General features: G+C 46.6%; 1 protein-coding gene across 2 annotated transcripts in view; it reads right to left on the bottom strand.

The window, feature by feature from the left end:
- Positions 1-17957, bottom strand: part of CRTAM (cytotoxic and regulatory T cell molecule) — a 57618-nt gene that overhangs the window by 8735 nt on the left and 30926 nt on the right. For both annotated transcript variants that reach the window (XM_089680922.1, XM_089680923.1), the window contains 3 exons: positions 4390-4473; positions 4233-4301; positions 2069-2161 (listed from right to left, as the gene is read on the bottom strand). In XM_089680922.1, coding sequence (XP_089537048.1) covers positions 2069-2161; positions 4233-4301; positions 4390-4473 — 246 coding nt within the window. The remainder of the gene's footprint in view (positions 1-2068; positions 2162-4232; positions 4302-4389; positions 4474-17957) is intronic.

Raw genomic sequence — 17957 nt, 5'->3', positions numbered from 1 at the left:
CTGTGTCTCCAGTGACTCCTGCGCTCTCCTGTGTCTCCAGTGACTCCTGTGTTCCCCTGTGTCTCCAGTGACTCCTGTGCTCCTGTGTGTCTTTAGTGACTCCTGTGCTCCCCTGTGTTTCCAGTGACTCCTGTGCTCCCATGTGTCTTCAGTGACTCCTTTGCTCTCCTGTGTCTCCAGTGACTCCTGTGCTCCCTGTGTCTCCAGTGACTCCTGTGCTCCGTGTGTCTTCAGTGACTCCTGTGTCTCCAGTGACTCCTGTGCTCTCCAGTGACTCCTGTGCTCCCCCATGTCTCCAGTGACTCCTGTGCTTCCCCGTGTCCCCAGTGACTCCTGTGCTCCCCCGTGTCTCCAGTGACTCCTGTACTCCCCCGTGTCTCCAGTGACTCCTGTACTCCCCCGTGTCTCCAGTGACTCCTGTACTCCCCCGTGTCTCCAGTGACTCCTGTACTCCCCCGTGTCTCCAGTGAATCCTGTACTCTCCCGTGTCTCCAGTGACTCCTGTACTCCCCCGTGTCTCCAGTGACTCCTGTACTCCCCTGTGTCTCCAGTGACTCCTGTACTCCCCTGTGTCTTCAGTGACTCCTTTGGTCTCCTGTGTCTCCAGTGACTCCTGTGCTCCCATGTGTCTTCAGTGACTCCTTTGCTCTCCTGTGTCTCCAGTGACTCCTGTGCTCCCTGTGTTTCCAGTGACTCCTGTGCTCCGTGTGTCTTCAGTGACTCCTGTGTCTCCAGTGACTCCTGTGCTCTCCAGTGACTCCTGTGCTCTCCAGTGACTCCTGTGCTCCCCTGTGTATCCAGTGACTCCTGTGCTCCCCTGTGTATCCAGTGACTCCTGTGCTCCACTGTGTCTCCAGTGACTCCTGCGCTCCACTGTGTCTCCAGTGCTCCCCTGTGTCTCCAGTGGCTCCTGTGCTCCCCTGTGTCTCCAGTGACTCTTGTGCTCCCCTGTGTCTCCAGTGACTCCTGTGCTCCCCTGTGTCTCCAGTGACTCTTGTGCTCCCCTGTGTCTCCAGTGACTCCTGTGCTCCCCTGTGTCTCCAGTGACTCCTGTGCTCCCCTGTGTCTCCAGTGACTCCTGTACTCCCCCGTGTCTCCAGTGACTCCTGTACTCCCCCGTGTCTCCAGTGAATCCTGTACTCCCCTGTGTCTCCAGTGACTCCTGTACTCCCCTGTGTCTCCAGTGACTCCTGTACTCCCCTGTGTCTCCAGTGACTCCTTTGCTCTCCTGTGTCTCCAGTGACTCCTGTGCTCCCATGTGTCTTCAGTGACTCCTTTGCTCTCCTGTGTCTCTAGTGACTCCTGTGCTCCCTGTGTTTCCAGTGACTCCTGTGCTCCGTGTGTCTTCAGTGACTCCTGTGTCTCCAGTGACTCCTGTGCTCTCCAGTGACTCCTGTGCTCTCCAGTGACTCCTGTGCTCTCCAGTGACTCCTGTGCTCTCCAGTGACTCCTGTGCTTCCCTGTGTATCCAGTGACTCCTGTGCTCCCCTGTGTATCCAGTGACTCCTGTGCTCCACTGTGTCTCCAGTGACTCCTGCGCTCTCCTGTGTCTCCAGTGCTCCCCTGTGTCTCCAGTGACTCCTGTGCTCCCCTGTGTCTCCAGTGACTCTTGTGCTCCCCTGTGTCTCCAGTGACTCCTGTGCTCCCCTGTGTCTCCAGTGACTCTTGTGCTCCCCTGTGTCTCCAGTGACTCCTGTGCTCCCCTGTGTCTCCAGTGACTCCTGTGCTCCCCTGTGTCTCCAGTGACTCCTGTGCTCCCCTGTGTCTCCAGTGACTCCTGTGCTCCCGTGTCTCCAGTGACTCCTGTGTTTCCCTGTGTCTCCACTGATGCCTGCGCTCCCCTATGTCTCCAGTAACTTCTGCACTCCCCTGTGTCTCCATTGACTCCTGTGCACTTCTGTTTCCTGTGACTCCTTTATCTCCACCTTTACCTCTGGGCCCCAGGTTACTGGTTTCTTGATTATTTCTATACATAGAGTTTGACTGGTGAATGCAGACAGGTCAAAGCACAAAAGCAGAAGTGGTAGATTTTGTTTGGATCAGGATCTGTCCATTTGTGGCCTCTTACCTGCAGTTCTGCTTTGGCTCATTTCAGTCACGTTATCCAATTGAATGTACTGGGTAGTGTTTGTGTCTGTGAAGGCGCTGTAGGTCACAGTCTCTAGAAAAACAGATTAGGTAATGCAGCTTATTGAATTATATTCAGCATCAAAGATAAACACTGGAAAGGCAGTTCACTGCAAGTGCTTATATCCAGCAAACTCCTGGGAGCTCTTTTTTCTTGGTGGCTAAAGGGACCTTATTTTAGCTGGCCATACATCATGCTGAACCAGCCTATTTATGATCCATGTATAGACACCCTGCTTGTGCAGAAGTCGATCTGTTTGCCACTTGATCAGTGCTGCCGGCTATAGATAGCTGCAGCCGGCACTGCTGATCATCAGGGAAGTCTCCCTGCTGTCAGAATACAATAGCTCAGCAGGAGTAAATTGGGTCAGATTTTTTTTTGATCAACCTGCTTTTTCAAAAAAAAAAAAAAAACCTGTATTGCTACTTTCACACTGCTCTTTTGAAAAAACGCATGTGTTTTGCTGCATTTTTACTGCGGTGCATTGCATTTTTAATGTGTTTGCATTGTGTTTTTGTCCCCACTGGACTAAGCACGTCCCACAGGTGCTTTGTGTTTTTAATGCAGTTTCCATTCATTTCAATTGACGGATGTGTTTTTTTCTGGTGATTTAGCACCAAAAAATGCAGCAAGCAGGATTCTTTTCACTGCAACTGAAGCACAACTGATCAGGGTGAAGAGCACCATAGGATTAAAGGGGATGCATTTTTCTTCCACTTTTTTAACTGAAGAACACAGGTCAGTGTGAAAGCAGCCTAAAATGTATGGGCTGCCTTAAAAACATTATAACAAGAAAGTCTCCATTGCAAAAACATCTCTCTATTATAGTTCCTTTGCAAACGTAATCCTGCTCTAAGCCATGGGAGTACCAACAATGGGCCATTCACAAGCTTATGGGGTGTTACTCCAACCCACACAGCCTAATTCCATCTACAGGTTGCAGTAATGCACAGCCACATATATTATTTGCCTCTCAGTGCTCCAAAGCACAAAAGAAGCCAATATGGGTTGCAGCGCATGACAATAAACTACTTGTATATACAGTACACCATGAGTTGCGGTGCATTGTGTTGCAATTTTGTGGCACATCTGATTTTTTAGTGTGTTAAATTAAACGCATGTTAATGCGCAATATCCACATAAATGAAAAAGGATCCTAGGATACAGTACAGCAGCACCAGTTAGCTGAAGACAGGGGCGGACTGACAACTCATGGGGCCCCCGGGCAATAGGGGATCATGGGGCCCCTGTGTCCTTGCCCAAACTCAAAAAAGCCTATGAAAAAGGTACCAGGGGCATCTCATGGGGCCCCCTGCTGACCCCGGGCCCTCGGGCAGTGCCCGAGTTTCCAAATGGTCAGTCCGCCCCTGGCTGAAGACCTACTATTTTGTGCACTGAGCAATGCAAAAATGACAAATGTCAGCTGCTCAACAATTTATAACCAATATCAAATTATCGTGTGGAATGGGGAATGCAAGAAAAGTGCAAAAACAGATTTTTCAGCGCTCAGATTTTCCAGCTTGAAAAACGAACCCAAATTAAAATCTGCCTTTAAAGACAATGGAAGAAGAGGTCTTTATTGCAAAAGTGCAAAAACATGAGTATTTGGCAGGAACACATAACTATTCAGATACCTCTGCAACCGTGGTCTGCAAAACACAACAAGACAGAGGATATCTAGGGCAGCACAATGGCTAAATGGTAAGCACTTTCACCTGGCAGTATTAGGGTTGTTGGTTTGAATCCCAACCATGGCACTGCCTGCCTGGAGTTTGCATGTTCTCCCAGTGCCTGTGTGGGTTTCCTTGGATAATCCAGTTTCCACCCACACTCCAAAGACATGCTGGTTGGTTAATTGGATCCTGTCTACAGTGGCCCTAGTATGTGTATGTATGAATGTGAGTTAGGGACTTTAGGTTGTACACTCCTTGAGCATTAGGGACTGATTGGAATGTACAATATATATGTAAAGCGCTGTGTAAATTGATGGCTCTATATAAGTACCTATAATACTAATATCTGCTGTGGTCACCATGGACAACAGATGTTTGAGTTTTCCTTTTCTTTTGTAGGGGGAGTAAGGTCTTGATGTAAAACCAATTACCTGTGGTCTCATTCTGCTGGATGGTGTTGTCACCAGATGGTAATGTTTCTCCTCCAAAGAATCCAGTAGCTGTGAAGAGAGAAAGGTGATATTGCAACTATTTTGAAATGTGCAATTCCAGTCTTAAGGAATATGGCTTCTCTGAATATCTGATTACCGGTAGTTGTATCTTCTTCATCTTCGCCTGTCACAGTGTTTTCCCATGTCATGTTCCATTTTGGGAATGTCAAAGACGTGATCTCTAAAGTACAGAGAACATTATAAGCAAAGTCTGGTTAGTGGGTCCTTCGGTTGTTACCTTGGCACCAAATAACTCTCCCAACCAGTTCATCTATCAAGGGTTGGTTCCAAAAAAGAGAACCATATATGGTTCAAATTTTGGCTGGCTCACCAGGAACCAGCAGAGATTAGAACCCTCTATGGGCAAGCTGAATGTACCCAAATTAACTTTTGTATGACTTACATCCAGCATGTCAGTTTTTTCATGCAAACATTGGCAGTGGCTACTGTGTCACTGTGTTGTCCAAGCGGGGAGTCGTACCTGCCAGGAGAACACAACAGCTCTGTTGGAAGGATTCTTCCATCAACACTGACTGTGTTGATGTGAAATTGAGGAATTTTCTTTCCTGCAACCTGTGGTTGCAGGAAAGAAAATCAAATCATCTATGACCAGCTTTTGATTTATTGAAAAATTCTCACATATGTTACGTCAGCTCCTCCAAATTCAAAAGAATCTGGGTATGTGGACAAACTTATAAAACGTCCTCTGCATGTATTGACATCTTGTCAAAAACCAGGAACCCTCACCCGACCAATGGGCCATCCACCAACCGATACTCACCATACTTACTGTATAGACAAGAGCTAACCACCCCCTCCCAGATAATGCTCTAACTTCGAATGTTGAGTGGCTTCTCTATTAATAAGAACCAGTGGTAACAAATTCTCGATGTGTCCAAACTCGGCCTCTCCTTTTTTTCCTGTCCACTTTTCAACTCCACTACACAATCCCGAATTCTATTCTACCTTTAACCCATTTAAAATAAGGATATGTATGCATCAATACGTGCCAATAGGATGCGATTTTGCATTGAAGTCAATGGGAGGCGGTGTGTGAACCAAGGTGCCAGAATGCAATTTCCAGTTGCCACGGTGACCACACAAATGCAGTAATTTAGAGCAGTGGTCTTCAAACTGTGGTCCGTGGGCCGGATATGTCCATTTTCTTGCCTTTATTCAGTCCTTGGGGCATTATTCCTCCCATTTATATAAGGCACTATTTCTCCCACTGTCACCAACAATTGGCACTATTCTTAACACTGACACCAACAATGGGACACTCTTCCTCCCACTGATATCAACACTGGGGCAGTCTTCCTCCCACTAACACCAATGATGGGGCTGTATTCTTTTCTTGCCAGTGACACAATCATGGGGCACTCTTCCTCCCACAAACATCAGTGATGAGGAACTCTTCCTCCCACTGACACCAAGCATGGGGCACTCTTCCTCCCACTGACACCAAGCATGGGGCACTCTTCCTCCCACTGACACCAAGCATGGGGCACTCTTCCTCCCACTGACTCCAAACATGGGGCACTCTTCCTCCCACTGACACCAAGCATGGGGCACTCTTCCTCCCACTGACAGCAACGATGGAGCACTCCTCCTCCCATTGACACCAATGATGGGCACGATTCCTCCTACTGACACTAACAATGGGTCTCTATTCCCCCACCGACACCAGTGATGGGGCACTGTTCCTCTTCCTACTGACCACATGCACTATGTAATATTTTTTTTACCCCCCACTGACAAACAAGTCTGAGATGTTGTCTACTCCCTCTGGGGCATTTCCTGCCCTCAGTGGCCACTGTGCAGCTCCCCTAAAATCTGAAGGACAGTAAACTGGCCCTTTGCTTAGAAAGTTTGGCGACCCCTGATATATAAGATAAATTAAAAGTTTCCTGCAGCATAACACCTTTGGTGTTAAAATACTACAATTTGTGTGAGATATAAACATCAAAACAAAAAGAGAGAAAACGGAGGCTGCACATAGAACAGAGGATTTGCTCTCAAGAGGGACAGTCCCTCCAAATCAGTGACAGTTGGGAGCTATGGCGTTTTAGGTTTATATATAATCGCTACATTATCCCATGTATTCAATCATTTGAAAGTAGCAGATGTGGATTGGGTTAATTGTTCAGGATTACTATTTCTTTTGTTTTAGTGTGGATTTGTGATTAGTATGGAATATTTTATTGTACAGAGGACAGTGAGGGTTTTTGCATGTGCACTGATGTGCCACAAGGCTTTGGGTCCTGGCAGAGCCCTGCGGCACATTTGAGCACACATGGGTTTTCCGCACATCTGAGCATGTGTGGGTTTCTCCATGAATGTGCAAGGGTGAGCTGCTATGGAAGTTCCAAAACTGTGGTGTTTGCAAATTTCCCTCACTTGCGGAGATGTGCCAAAGGGATAGGTTCTGAAGGCCAGGCAGGTACGCATCAACACAAATTTCATGTCCCTTCCACTGTGATATTCCAACCAATCTGTATGCTGCCCTCAACTCCACTTGTGATTCCTTCACCCATATTATGAGATACAGTACTTATCAAAAGGGATAAACCTTAGAATGATCTAAATATCCTAAAACCACCTTGAGCCTGCAAAGAATGGATCCAGTATCATAGAGGACGAGCTTGGTGTACTATGCTGAATAGATCACTACAACGGCTTGTGGATTGCAGATCGCTGTTCTCCAAGGAGCAGCACTCTTCTTTTGCAGGTTATAGTGGCTATACACTTGTACATTTTTCAAATGAGCATTCATCTGAAAATTCTTTGTACATTTAATGACCAGACAAATGTCGTTGATTTTAACATTTGATTTTGGAATGAATGGACTTTTCAGAATGAAAACCAAATTCACTGTTAGTCCTCATTCACACTGGACATTTTTACAGCGGTTGTTTTTGGCTTTTGGCATTTTTGATCAGCAGTTTTTGGCTGGAAAAAACACCAAGAACTAGTGGGTTTCTAGAGGAGATTTTTAGCTGTAAAAATTCTCTAACGCTAAAAAACGTGGCAAACTGGCATTTTTGAGCAGATTTTATTTTTTTTTTTGTGTGTAAAAGAAAAACGTGGCTAGACGCTAATGCAAAAATGATGAAAAACTTGCGTTTTTAACGTGACTTTACACAGCTAATACTACCATTGTTATTAACCATTTGATGCCTGGCCTATGGCCAAATGGCGTCCGCAAAAGTGCATTACCTTTCCGGGAGACCGCCATATGGCGCCCTCCCGCACAAGCGCAGTTCACGCGCTTGCAGAGACGAGCAGCGGCGCGATCTGTCACCGGCCGTGTACCTCGGACCCCGTTGCCGGTACCATGTGACCTGCTGTGACCAATCACAGCAGGTCACATGACAGTTGTATACAATGGATGGCTTCATTCATGCCATCCATTGTATACTACTGCCTAGCTGTGAATGGTCACAGCTAATCACATGCACATGTCATGTGATTAGCTGTGGCCAAATCACAGCTAAGCACAAAAAAAAAAAACCCTGAATGAATTGATGTCATTCAGGTAAATGCTTGCTTATAGCAAAGTAATTCTTTGCTATAAGCAAATTGTGTAAAAAAAAAAATACTGATCACTTCCCCAAAGTAGTACAATGTTACTATGGTAACATTGTACTACTTTGGTCATAGTAAAATATGAAAAAAAAATCTTAAAAAAATAAAAAAAAATGTAATAAAAAATTAAAAATAATAAAAAAATAAAAAAAAATAAAAAAATATATATATATATTTTTTTTTTCATAGTGTCACCAGTCAGTGTCCCTGATCACCGCCATGCCAGTTATATGATGACGCTGTACTGCACTGGTCACAGTATGTAAAAAAAAAAAATAGTGAAAATAATTTTTTTAATTTTTTCATTTTCCGAAAAATTATGACAAAAAAATACAACTTCAAAAAACTCGCCATGCCTCTTATGAAGTACGTCGGACTGTCTACTTTACAAAAAGGGGTCATTTGGGGGATATCTGTACTATTCTGACATTCTTGGACCTCAAGAAATTAGATTGGCCGTCAGTACTTCAGGATTGATCAATTTTCAGATCTATACCATAGTTTGTGAACTCTATAACTTTCCTACAAACTAAATAATAAATACTAATTTGGGTTATTTTCACCAAAGACATGTAGTAGAACACATCTCGGCCTAAATTTATGAAGAACAATTATTTATTTGTAAACTTTTATAACAGAAACAAAGAAAAATTTGGTTTTTTTTCAAAATTTTTGGTCTTTTTTTGTTAATTTAGCAAAAAATAAAAAAACCCAGTGGTGATTAAATACCACCAAAGGAAAGCTCTAGTTGTGTAAAGAAAATGATAAAATTTTAGTTTGGGTACAATGTTGTATGACCGCGCAATTGTCATTCAAAGTGTGAGAGCGCTGAAACGTGAAAAATGGCCTGGGCAGGAAGGGGATAAAACTGTCCGGTATTGAAATGGTTAAGGGGAGCCCAGGATGAAGGTCAGTAGGAAGTGTAACTATGGAAGCTGTGATGAGTCCTCCATGGGAAGTAGAATTTCAGCAGTTGCTAAAGTTCCACTTTTTAGGGCTCTTACATGCGGGCTCCAAAAATGGCGTGTTTTCAGTCATTAAGGATTTTTTTTTACTGATCTGAATGCAACCCATTGTTTTTTAAAGGCCTGTACACACAGGTACATAAATATCAGTACATTAGAAGGGAAAAAAAAGATCTGCATTATTGCACAGTGGCAAAGTAGTTAGCACTTCCACCCGGCAGCACTAGGGTCGTTGGTTCAAATACCAACCACAGCGCCACCTGGCTGGAGCTTGTATGTTCTCCCTGTGCCTGTGTGGGTTTCCTCTGGGTACTCCGGTTTCCTCCCACATTCCAAAGACATTCTGGTAGGTTAATTGGCCCTAGTATATGTATGAGTTAGGGACTTTAGGTTGTACACTCCTTGAGGGTTAGGGACTGATGTGAATGTACAATATATATGTAAAGTGCTGCGTAAATTGATGGTGGTACATAAATACCTGTAATAATTACTGGTCAGTGTTTTACATGTATAACTTCCCCCCCCCCCCCATCCTTAAATAGTAGATTATATTATTTGTATATATTACTGTATAATAATAATTTTTGAACATTTGGTATGCTGGGAGCTAGTGGAACATTTACTTGTGTATAGGTCTGCAGTATACAGACTGTACTTGTGTGGGAACTTTCTGCCAGGAAGATCCGTCATTCATACATCAGTATTGTGTGGAAGGACCATAAGAGTAGTAAAAAAACATGCAGTGGAGCTCTGTTTTTAACTCCCTCAAGCTGGCAGGGGTGTTCACATACCATACCTGCAATGCTTTGCTTGGGGGCTGTGCAAAACAAAAATGATTCCCCATAACATTTAGTGGGCAGTACCCCCCCCCCCCCCCCCCCCCGAACACGACCCAGTCAAGCCAACGGGGCTGTGCTGCAACCACTCAGCACAATGCATGCATATGGCACAGTGTTGCAACATTTATGGAGTTTAAACCACCTCTGAAAAGCAACATGAATGCACAATCTTGCTGCACATCTTAGGCTACTTTCACACTGATCCGCCACAAAAACACATAGGCAGGGGTGGACTGACAACTCATGGGGACCCCCAGGCAATAGGGGATCATGGAGCCCCTGTGTCCTTGCCCAAACTCAAAAAAGCCTATGAAAAAGGCACCAGGGACATCTCATGGGGCCCCCTACGTACCCCAGGCCCTCGGGCAGTGCCCGAGTTTCCAAATGGTCAGTCCGCCCCTGCACATAGGCGTTTTTACCGTGCTTTTGCTGCGCTGAGCATTTTTAAAAGACACATAACTTACAAACTGCTCCAAAAATGCTCTCTTCTTTTTGTGGCGCTTTTCAGGCGTTTTCCATTGAATTCAATAGGAAGAGGCGTTTTGGGGGCGTTTTTTTTAACTCACCAAAGATGCTGCAAGCAGGAGTTTTTACACCGCACCGCCTCAGTATGAAAACGTACATAGATATACATTCACATGCATAGGGACGCATTTTTTTTGAGCTTTTTTTTTTTACGCAAAAACGCTTCAAAAACTCCTCAGTGTGAAAATAGCCTTAATGTAGTCTTACTAAATGGACTCCTCTTAGGTTAGCCTTAGGACGCCAAGAGTTCGCAGTCCTGATGCAAGAAGTGGGCGGGCTCTGGGGAAGAGTTATGCAAACATCACAATGCCTTGATGGGTGGTGTTGGTTTGGTGGAATTTGGGTTCCTAGACAGACCTCCCTAGGTAACACCCACATGTGATGCTGAGCCTCCATGACTGAAGGAACTGAAATGCAGTGCATGAAAGGGGCGGGCCAGGGACAGCCAGACTGGGGAGAAAAGGGCTAGATCAGCGGTTCTCAACCTGTGGGCCGCGACCCCTTTTGGGGTCGAACAACCCTTTCACAGGGGTCTCCTAAGACCATTGGAAAACATATATATCCGATGGTCTTAGGAAGTGAGACACCGCTCCTCTATCCGTTTCCAGGCAGGTCCGCCGACATGCAGATACGTCCACATTTCCCTGGACCGCGATGTGTGCTCAGGATGACATGCCACCCCTGTCATCTGGCCATATCCCCGGAATCACTCAACAGCTCCGCCTCCTCGCCAGTAATTGGCCGCCGGTACTGTAGCTCAGGAGAAGCACACAGGCGGCCAATCACCGGCGAGGAGGAGGAGCCAAGCAGCAGCGCGAAGATCAAAGAAGATCGAGCGAGGGAGTGGCCGGAGAAGGAAGACAGCTGACAGGTAAGTGTCTGTAGCGTGCAGATGGTGCTGCTGCAGCCAGGTATGCTGGCTGTAGATGGGAGAGGGAGGGAGCGAGCCCAGGCTGGAGCAGAAGTCAGCAAGGTAAGTATCATTGGTGTCAGTGGGAGGAATAGTGCCCCATCATTGGTGTCACTAATACCAATGATGGGGCACTATTCCTCCCACTGACACCAATGATGGGGCACTATTTCCTCCCCCCCCCCACTGACACCAACGATGGGGAACTATTCCTCCCCCCACTGACACCAACGATGGGGCACTATTCCTCCCCCCACTGACACCAACGATGGGGCACTACCCCCCCCCCCCCACTGACAACAATGATGGGGCACAATTCCCCCCCACACTAGTATCAATGATGGGGCACTATTCATCCCCCCCACTGACACCAATGATGGGACGCTATTCCTCCTCCCACACTGACACCAATGATATGGGGCACTATTCCTCCCACTGACACCAACAATGTGGCACTATTCCTCCCACTGATACCAACGATGGGACACTATTCCTCCCACTGACATCAGTGATGTGGCACTATTCCTCCCACTGCAAAATTACAGTTATGAAGTATCAACGAAAATAATTTTATGGTTGGGGGTCACCACAACATGAGGAACTGTATTAAAGGGTCGCGGCATTAGGAAGGTTGAGAACCACTTTTTTTTTTTAAGTCCGCAAACGTGCAACTATAACGAAAAACCCGTAAGTGTTTCACAAAAAAGTGCAAGTGCAAAAACACCACACAAAAAGTGCACTTAGGGGTGTGCTGTGTCCTACCCCTAAAGGGGCTTGGACCGCTTACCCTGATCCCCCGGGGCACGAAGCTCCTGACGGGGACAAGGTTCCCACTTGGTCCTCCTGGCCAAAAGGCCTGGTGGACCACCGTTCCCTATGCCCAGCCGAAGCCGGACATTCAGTACTAGGCAAGGGGACTCTCCCGAAGAAGAGTCCTCTAGGGATCAGGGGAGGAAGGAACCGTATGGCCACACATCCTCCCCCTAGACTTCAGGGTAGGCCCGAGGACCCACACCCTCCATCCGTGAAAAACACACACATAAGGCAAAGAAAAAGTGACAAACGTGGGTAAGTGCATAATAAATAAATAAATAAGAGAAAGAAAAAATAAAAAAGTGGTACCGTGCCGAATTGTGCACAGACCAGGCCCTAAGGCCCGTAGCAAAAATTGCCCTGAACTTAGCCAAAAGGCCTGGTCCTTAGGGCGCTGTGCAAAAAGAGGTGAAAAAACAGTGACCATGTGTCATCTTCACACCGTGGGGTCCCACACCCAAGTGTTACTAGTGACACCCCTGAGGCGACTACTCAGGGGGCACTGAGTTTGCGGACTTTTTGCGTCCCCAGCCCCAGGCCAGACCAAGGTAGATCAAATCAAATCAGGAAGGTTGAGAACCACTGATCTAGATGATGCTGGATGTCCTCTAGCCAGGAAATGAGGCGGACTCTATCTAACTTGCTGCAGATTCTAATGCACACTGTGAGAAGCTCACAGTGTGCAGTGAAATCAGAGTAAGCAATTTCAGTCTAGGAGAGGAGCCGGTACAACTGTGCAAGACTGAAGGGAGGCTGAAGGTGAGATATAATTTTCGCCTGGAGCATCAGTTTGTAGTAGATTGATCCCCACCGCTCAGAGTACTCTGTTTATCGCCATTTGTGATACCGCGCCATACCGCCACAGGTTCCCAGGAAGATAAAACACATACACCCTTTAAGCGTCGAGGTTGAGCTCTTTATTGCTGTGTTCCAGCCTGTGATCCGACACAATTACTCCCAATTAATTTACTAATTATTTGTCCCAGTCCCGCAATTACCGAATGCAATCCTCGTTTTATCTCCCTCGTTGTGGGGAAGGCGATCGGCTTTCATCCTGCCTGGGCTAGACGCATTGAAGAGCGACATCCAAGCAGTATGAAAGACAAGCGCCGTTTCATCACTAATTCATTTAATTGAACTTGAAGTTCTATTACTTATGGCAGAAAGAATATTACATCGCTTAGATGGCGGTTTGTCGCTCGATTTGCACTGGCGGAAAGGTTTAATCACTTGCAAGGACAAAAAAAAAAAAAACAGACTACTTCTGGGCCTTAAAGGTGAATTACGGTCCTAAAAACTGTCATTTATTATCCCAAAATAGCCACAAGGGATATAAATCCATCACAATGCCTTTGCAAATCCAGATATTACCTTGCAATAGTAGCACTGTGACACTGACATCATCACTGTGAAGTATATGGCAGAGCTGTGGGAGGGGCCAAGCAGGCTCCACTCACTACAGGCTGCCTGCAGAAAACTACAGGAGGGGGCGGTGACAAGACCAGTCACCCTGCACAAGTGGAGAGAGCAGCAGTGAGCAGTCTTTATTACAGGAAGCTCCTGCATAGAGGAAAAGTTCAACGTTAAGGGAAACATTTTTCTAATGGACAAGAATCCCAGAAAGGCACTGCAGCAGGAAGAGGGTTAATATCTGCATGCAGACCACCCTAGGTAATGTTCACATGTGATGCTGAGTCTCCACGATTGAAAGAACTGAAATCCAATGAATGAAAGAGGCGGGCCAGGGACAGTCAGGCTGTGGAAGAAAGGACTAGATGATGCCCCCCAGCCAGGAAATGAGGCAGGCTCTATCTGACTTGTTGCAGCTTCTAATGCACATTGTGAGAAGCTCACAGTGTGCAGTGACATCAGAGTAAGCATTTCAGTCCAGGAGAGGAGCCGGTACAACTGTGCAAGACTGAAGGGAAGGCCGGAGTTCCTCTTTAAACCTTTATTTTTGCAGTGTGGCTGTTCTGAAATGCCAAATGCATTCGGTTCCGTCAATCTTTAAACGCTCTTTTGCCATCGATCGAAGCGCGGTGCGGTCGGGCGGGCTGACCGCGGCTGCGAGGTGTTCCGGCTCCTATTCTGACATTGATTGCATCCAGGTGGCTCAGACCCCACCAGCTGAGATGAAGCACAATTTACAGAGCATGAAAGCCGTTTCTCTCTAGAAATGTAGGACGTGGCTGCGAAGCCAATACCATTAGCGCTAATTCCATGGCCGGCGTCCTGCTCGCTCCCGCCCCGGCGTGCCTGAGGAGGAAGGGTACAGATCCCAGCCAGGGCATGGAGGTGCCTGCAGGAAAATGTTAACCCTTTCTGACTTGGCTGAACTGCACTAAACCCATTCAGATGTATGGCATAGGAGAACAGAATGTACGCTGCTGGCGCTGAATGTTCAGCAGTGGAAAAATCCAATGGTATTGGCAGAAAGCTGTGCACACCACTCACCATTCATTAATATAGCTGTAAATCTAAACTCGCCATTACATCTCAGTGCTGCTGATCTCCTGCATCCCCTTTCAGCCACTTCCTGTCTAAATACACTTTACCCCTGGTTCACACCTATGTGGCCGTGCGGGACGCGTTTTGCCCATTCAAATAAGTCCCTGCACTTCTTTGGAAAATGCAGCCTGCACCGGAACCTCGGTTCCCAGTACGGTTGCATTTCCCAGTGCGGGCGGCATGCCATTAGAACTAATGCCACCTGCCCTTGGGTCCACAATTCTCTGTGCGGGTGGTGTGGCAGCACAGATTTTCGTGCGGATCAGCAGCGGAACCACCTGCACAGATGTGAACCTAGGGTGAATGTTGGCTGTAAATTATTCCTCTGGAGCAGCTTTCTGATGCATGGCTGCTTGCTGTCTCCACCAGGGGCAGGGCTGGATTTCCCATTAGGCAGGTGCCTATAGGCGCCCTTCATAGAGAGGCGCCCGCCACGCCCATCTGGAGAGAGAATTCTGCGTCTCTCTCTCTCTACGGGTTCGGAGGAGCAAGCAGCTGCAGGCTACGTGGCAGCAATTAGTGGCGTCCTCCGGATGCAGACGGCCCCAAAGACAGAAGCCACGGGGAAGGTGGACAGCAAGGGCATCTAGGCTTGAGCGCCCGAGAGGCAGAAGAGCTCCACCACCTCCCCACCCCCAAAGAAGCCGATCCGCAGCCAACGCAGCATCCATGGCGCTTCCCTGAACCTGGACTTCTCCAAACTCCGCTCCAACATCAGCAGTGAGGCCTATTGACCGGAGGACAGGCTGGGGGTCTAGAAGATGAGGACAGGCGGGGGGCACGGGGAGCCACTGGAAGTAGTCTGTGCCTGCTATCCCTTGTGGCTATGTTGGGATAATAAATGACAGTTTTCAGGACCGGAATTCACCTTTAAGGCCCAAAAGTAGACTGTTTTCTTTTTTGGCTCCTTGCAAGTGATTAAACCTTTCCGCCAGTGCAAATCGAGCGACAAACCGCCATCTAAGCGATGTAATATTCTTTCTGCCATAAGTAATAGAACTTCCAGGGAGCCGCTGGAAGTAGCAGAGCTCCCCCAGTCAAAGAGGCCGGGCCCCAGCTGCTGCCATCAGGTACCGGGCATCATTCACAAACAGATCAGGACTGGGCTAGGGGTCTCTCTATCATCTCCCCCCTCATCCCTCTCTCTCTGTCACCCCCCCCCCACCCTCAGTCTCCCCCCTCTCTGTGGACCCTGATGTAAAGGGGAACACTGCTGACTATGATGTAAAGGGAGGGGCTTTGGTGGCCAGAGACTACCTTACATCATAGTCCCACAGTGTCCCCCTTAAATCAGAGTTCCCCTTTCCATCAGGGTCTGCAGAGGTCCCCCTTTACTCTAAGGGGGAACCCTGCAGATTCTGATGTGAAGGAGAACTCTGATGTAAGGGGAACTCTGGGGACTCTTGTGTAAGAGGGTCTCTGGTGACTAAAGACCCCCTTATATCAGAATTCCCATTTACATTACAGTCCGCGGTGTTCCCCTTTACATCACAGTCTGCAGCATTCACCTTAAAACATATAAAAATATTTGCTTCTGAAATGTAAATCTAAACAGTTGTCACCCCATAACAGGAGTCTGAACAAGGACCTTCATGGAAGCATCACCAGAGGTTATTTTACAGTAAGCAGCATTTTAAAACAATAAAACACATCTCCATGCCCCCTGCAGCATTTTCTAATTCCACTGTAGTGAAAGCAGGCACAGACTACATGAGGGTGACAACTCTGCTCTGAATTCAGGGACAGTGCAGCATTGTTGCCATCCCATCACACTTTGCAGGTTTGCTAATAGAAAACTGTAAATGCAGATGCACATTTATAAGTTATTATTAAGTGCTGCAACAGATGTTAAAGCTGATATGTTACAGAATGTGGTTACTTCGATTTTAAAGAGCAATTTCAGAGAGGACCTACAGTGAAATGGAATGTTCTGTTTATCTAACCAGGATTGTATATATTTAACCACTTGCCCTCCGGAAGATTTACCCCCTTCATGACCAGGACATTTTTTGCTATTTAGCACTGTACTACTTTAACGGACAATTGGGCGGTCATGCAACGCTGTACCCAAATAAAATTTATAGAATTTTTTCACACACACATAGAGCTTTCTTCTAGTGGTATTTGATCACCACTGGATTTTTTATTAATTAAAAAAAAACAATCTTTTTTTACTTTTTGCTATAAAACCTATCCAATAAAGAAATTTTAAAAATCTAATTTCTTCATAAATTTAGGCCAAAATATATTCTAATACATGTCTTTGGTAAAAAAAAAAAAAAATCCCAATAAGTGTAAATTAATTGGTTTGTGTGAAAGTTTAGCGTCTACAAATGGCGGTATACATACTGGAATGTTTATTAATATAATTTTTTTAATCCTAGAAATGGCAGCAATCAGCGACTCACAGCAGTACTGCAATAGTGCGGCGGGCAATCTGACACTAACAGACACAGAGTGGGAACTGGCTAACTGACACTGACTTCACCAGTGACACTAATACAGTGATCAGTGCTAACAATATGTACTGACACTGAACTAATGACACTGGGTAGGTAAGGGTTAAAATGGAGTTCCACCCAAAAGGGGAAGTGCCACTTTAAAGATTGGTCCCCCGCTCCCCATTAAGGATTGAGGAGCGGGACGGGTACCCAAATTTGACAGGTACCCACTCCCACTTTTGCTGCGATTGCCTAGGCGATCAGAAACGGAAGTTGTCCTCCTACCCTCCCTCCCCGAAGTCTTGGGGGACACATGACAGGTCCCAGAAGACGACGGGGCCATTCAGGGGCTACTCGCGCATGTGCAGTTGGCACCCGGCTGTGAATCCGCAAACTGTCACAGCCGGGTGCCCACAGTGAAGATGCCGGCCTCTATGATGTTTACCATCACTGAGCTGATCAGCGGATCCCGGAGGACAATAATTAGCTGGGACCTGCTGATTGACTTGTGCTGTAACGAATCACAGCACAGCTGGTTCGACGGGTGTGCGCCCTACCCGGACCAGCTGATAATGTACTACCGGTAGGTATGTGATCCAGCGCAGAAGAGCCGCTCTATATGTATTTGATGTGGCCGGCAAGCGGATATACTGTATATTCTACATGTTATGCAGCCATAGAGCCACTAGAGCACAGGCGTCAAACTGGCGGCCCTCCAGCTGTTGTCAAACTACAAGTCCCATGAGGCATTGCAAGATTGACAGTTACAAGCATAACTGCTAAAGGTAGAGGCATGATGGGACTTGTAGTTTGGCAACAGATGGAGGGCCGCCAGTCTGACACCCCTGCACTAGAAGGAGCATCTGCATTTGATATTTGAAATATGGATCAGCAAATATGTGAAACTATGAAAACTGCTCCTTTTAGGATACAACCAAAGCCCAGACTTTTTTTTTTTTGCATAAGATCAACAGAGGTCAGAACACGTGTTTTTTTTTTTTTTGTTTTTTTTTTGGTGTCTGTGTCCCTGATAGGGAGATTCACGCTCTTTGTTCCAGTGACCTTTATCACCAAAAATG

The sequence above is a fragment of the Staurois parvus genome, unplaced genomic scaffold (genome assembly GCF_062004578.1).
Source record: "Staurois parvus isolate SC_StPar_1 unplaced genomic scaffold, SC_StPar_1.0 ptg000253l, whole genome shotgun sequence".
NCBI lineage: Eukaryota > Metazoa > Chordata > Amphibia > Anura > Ranidae > Staurois > Staurois parvus.
Note: the sequence above shows the minus strand (reverse complement) of the source record. Positions and strands in the feature narration are given on the sequence as shown.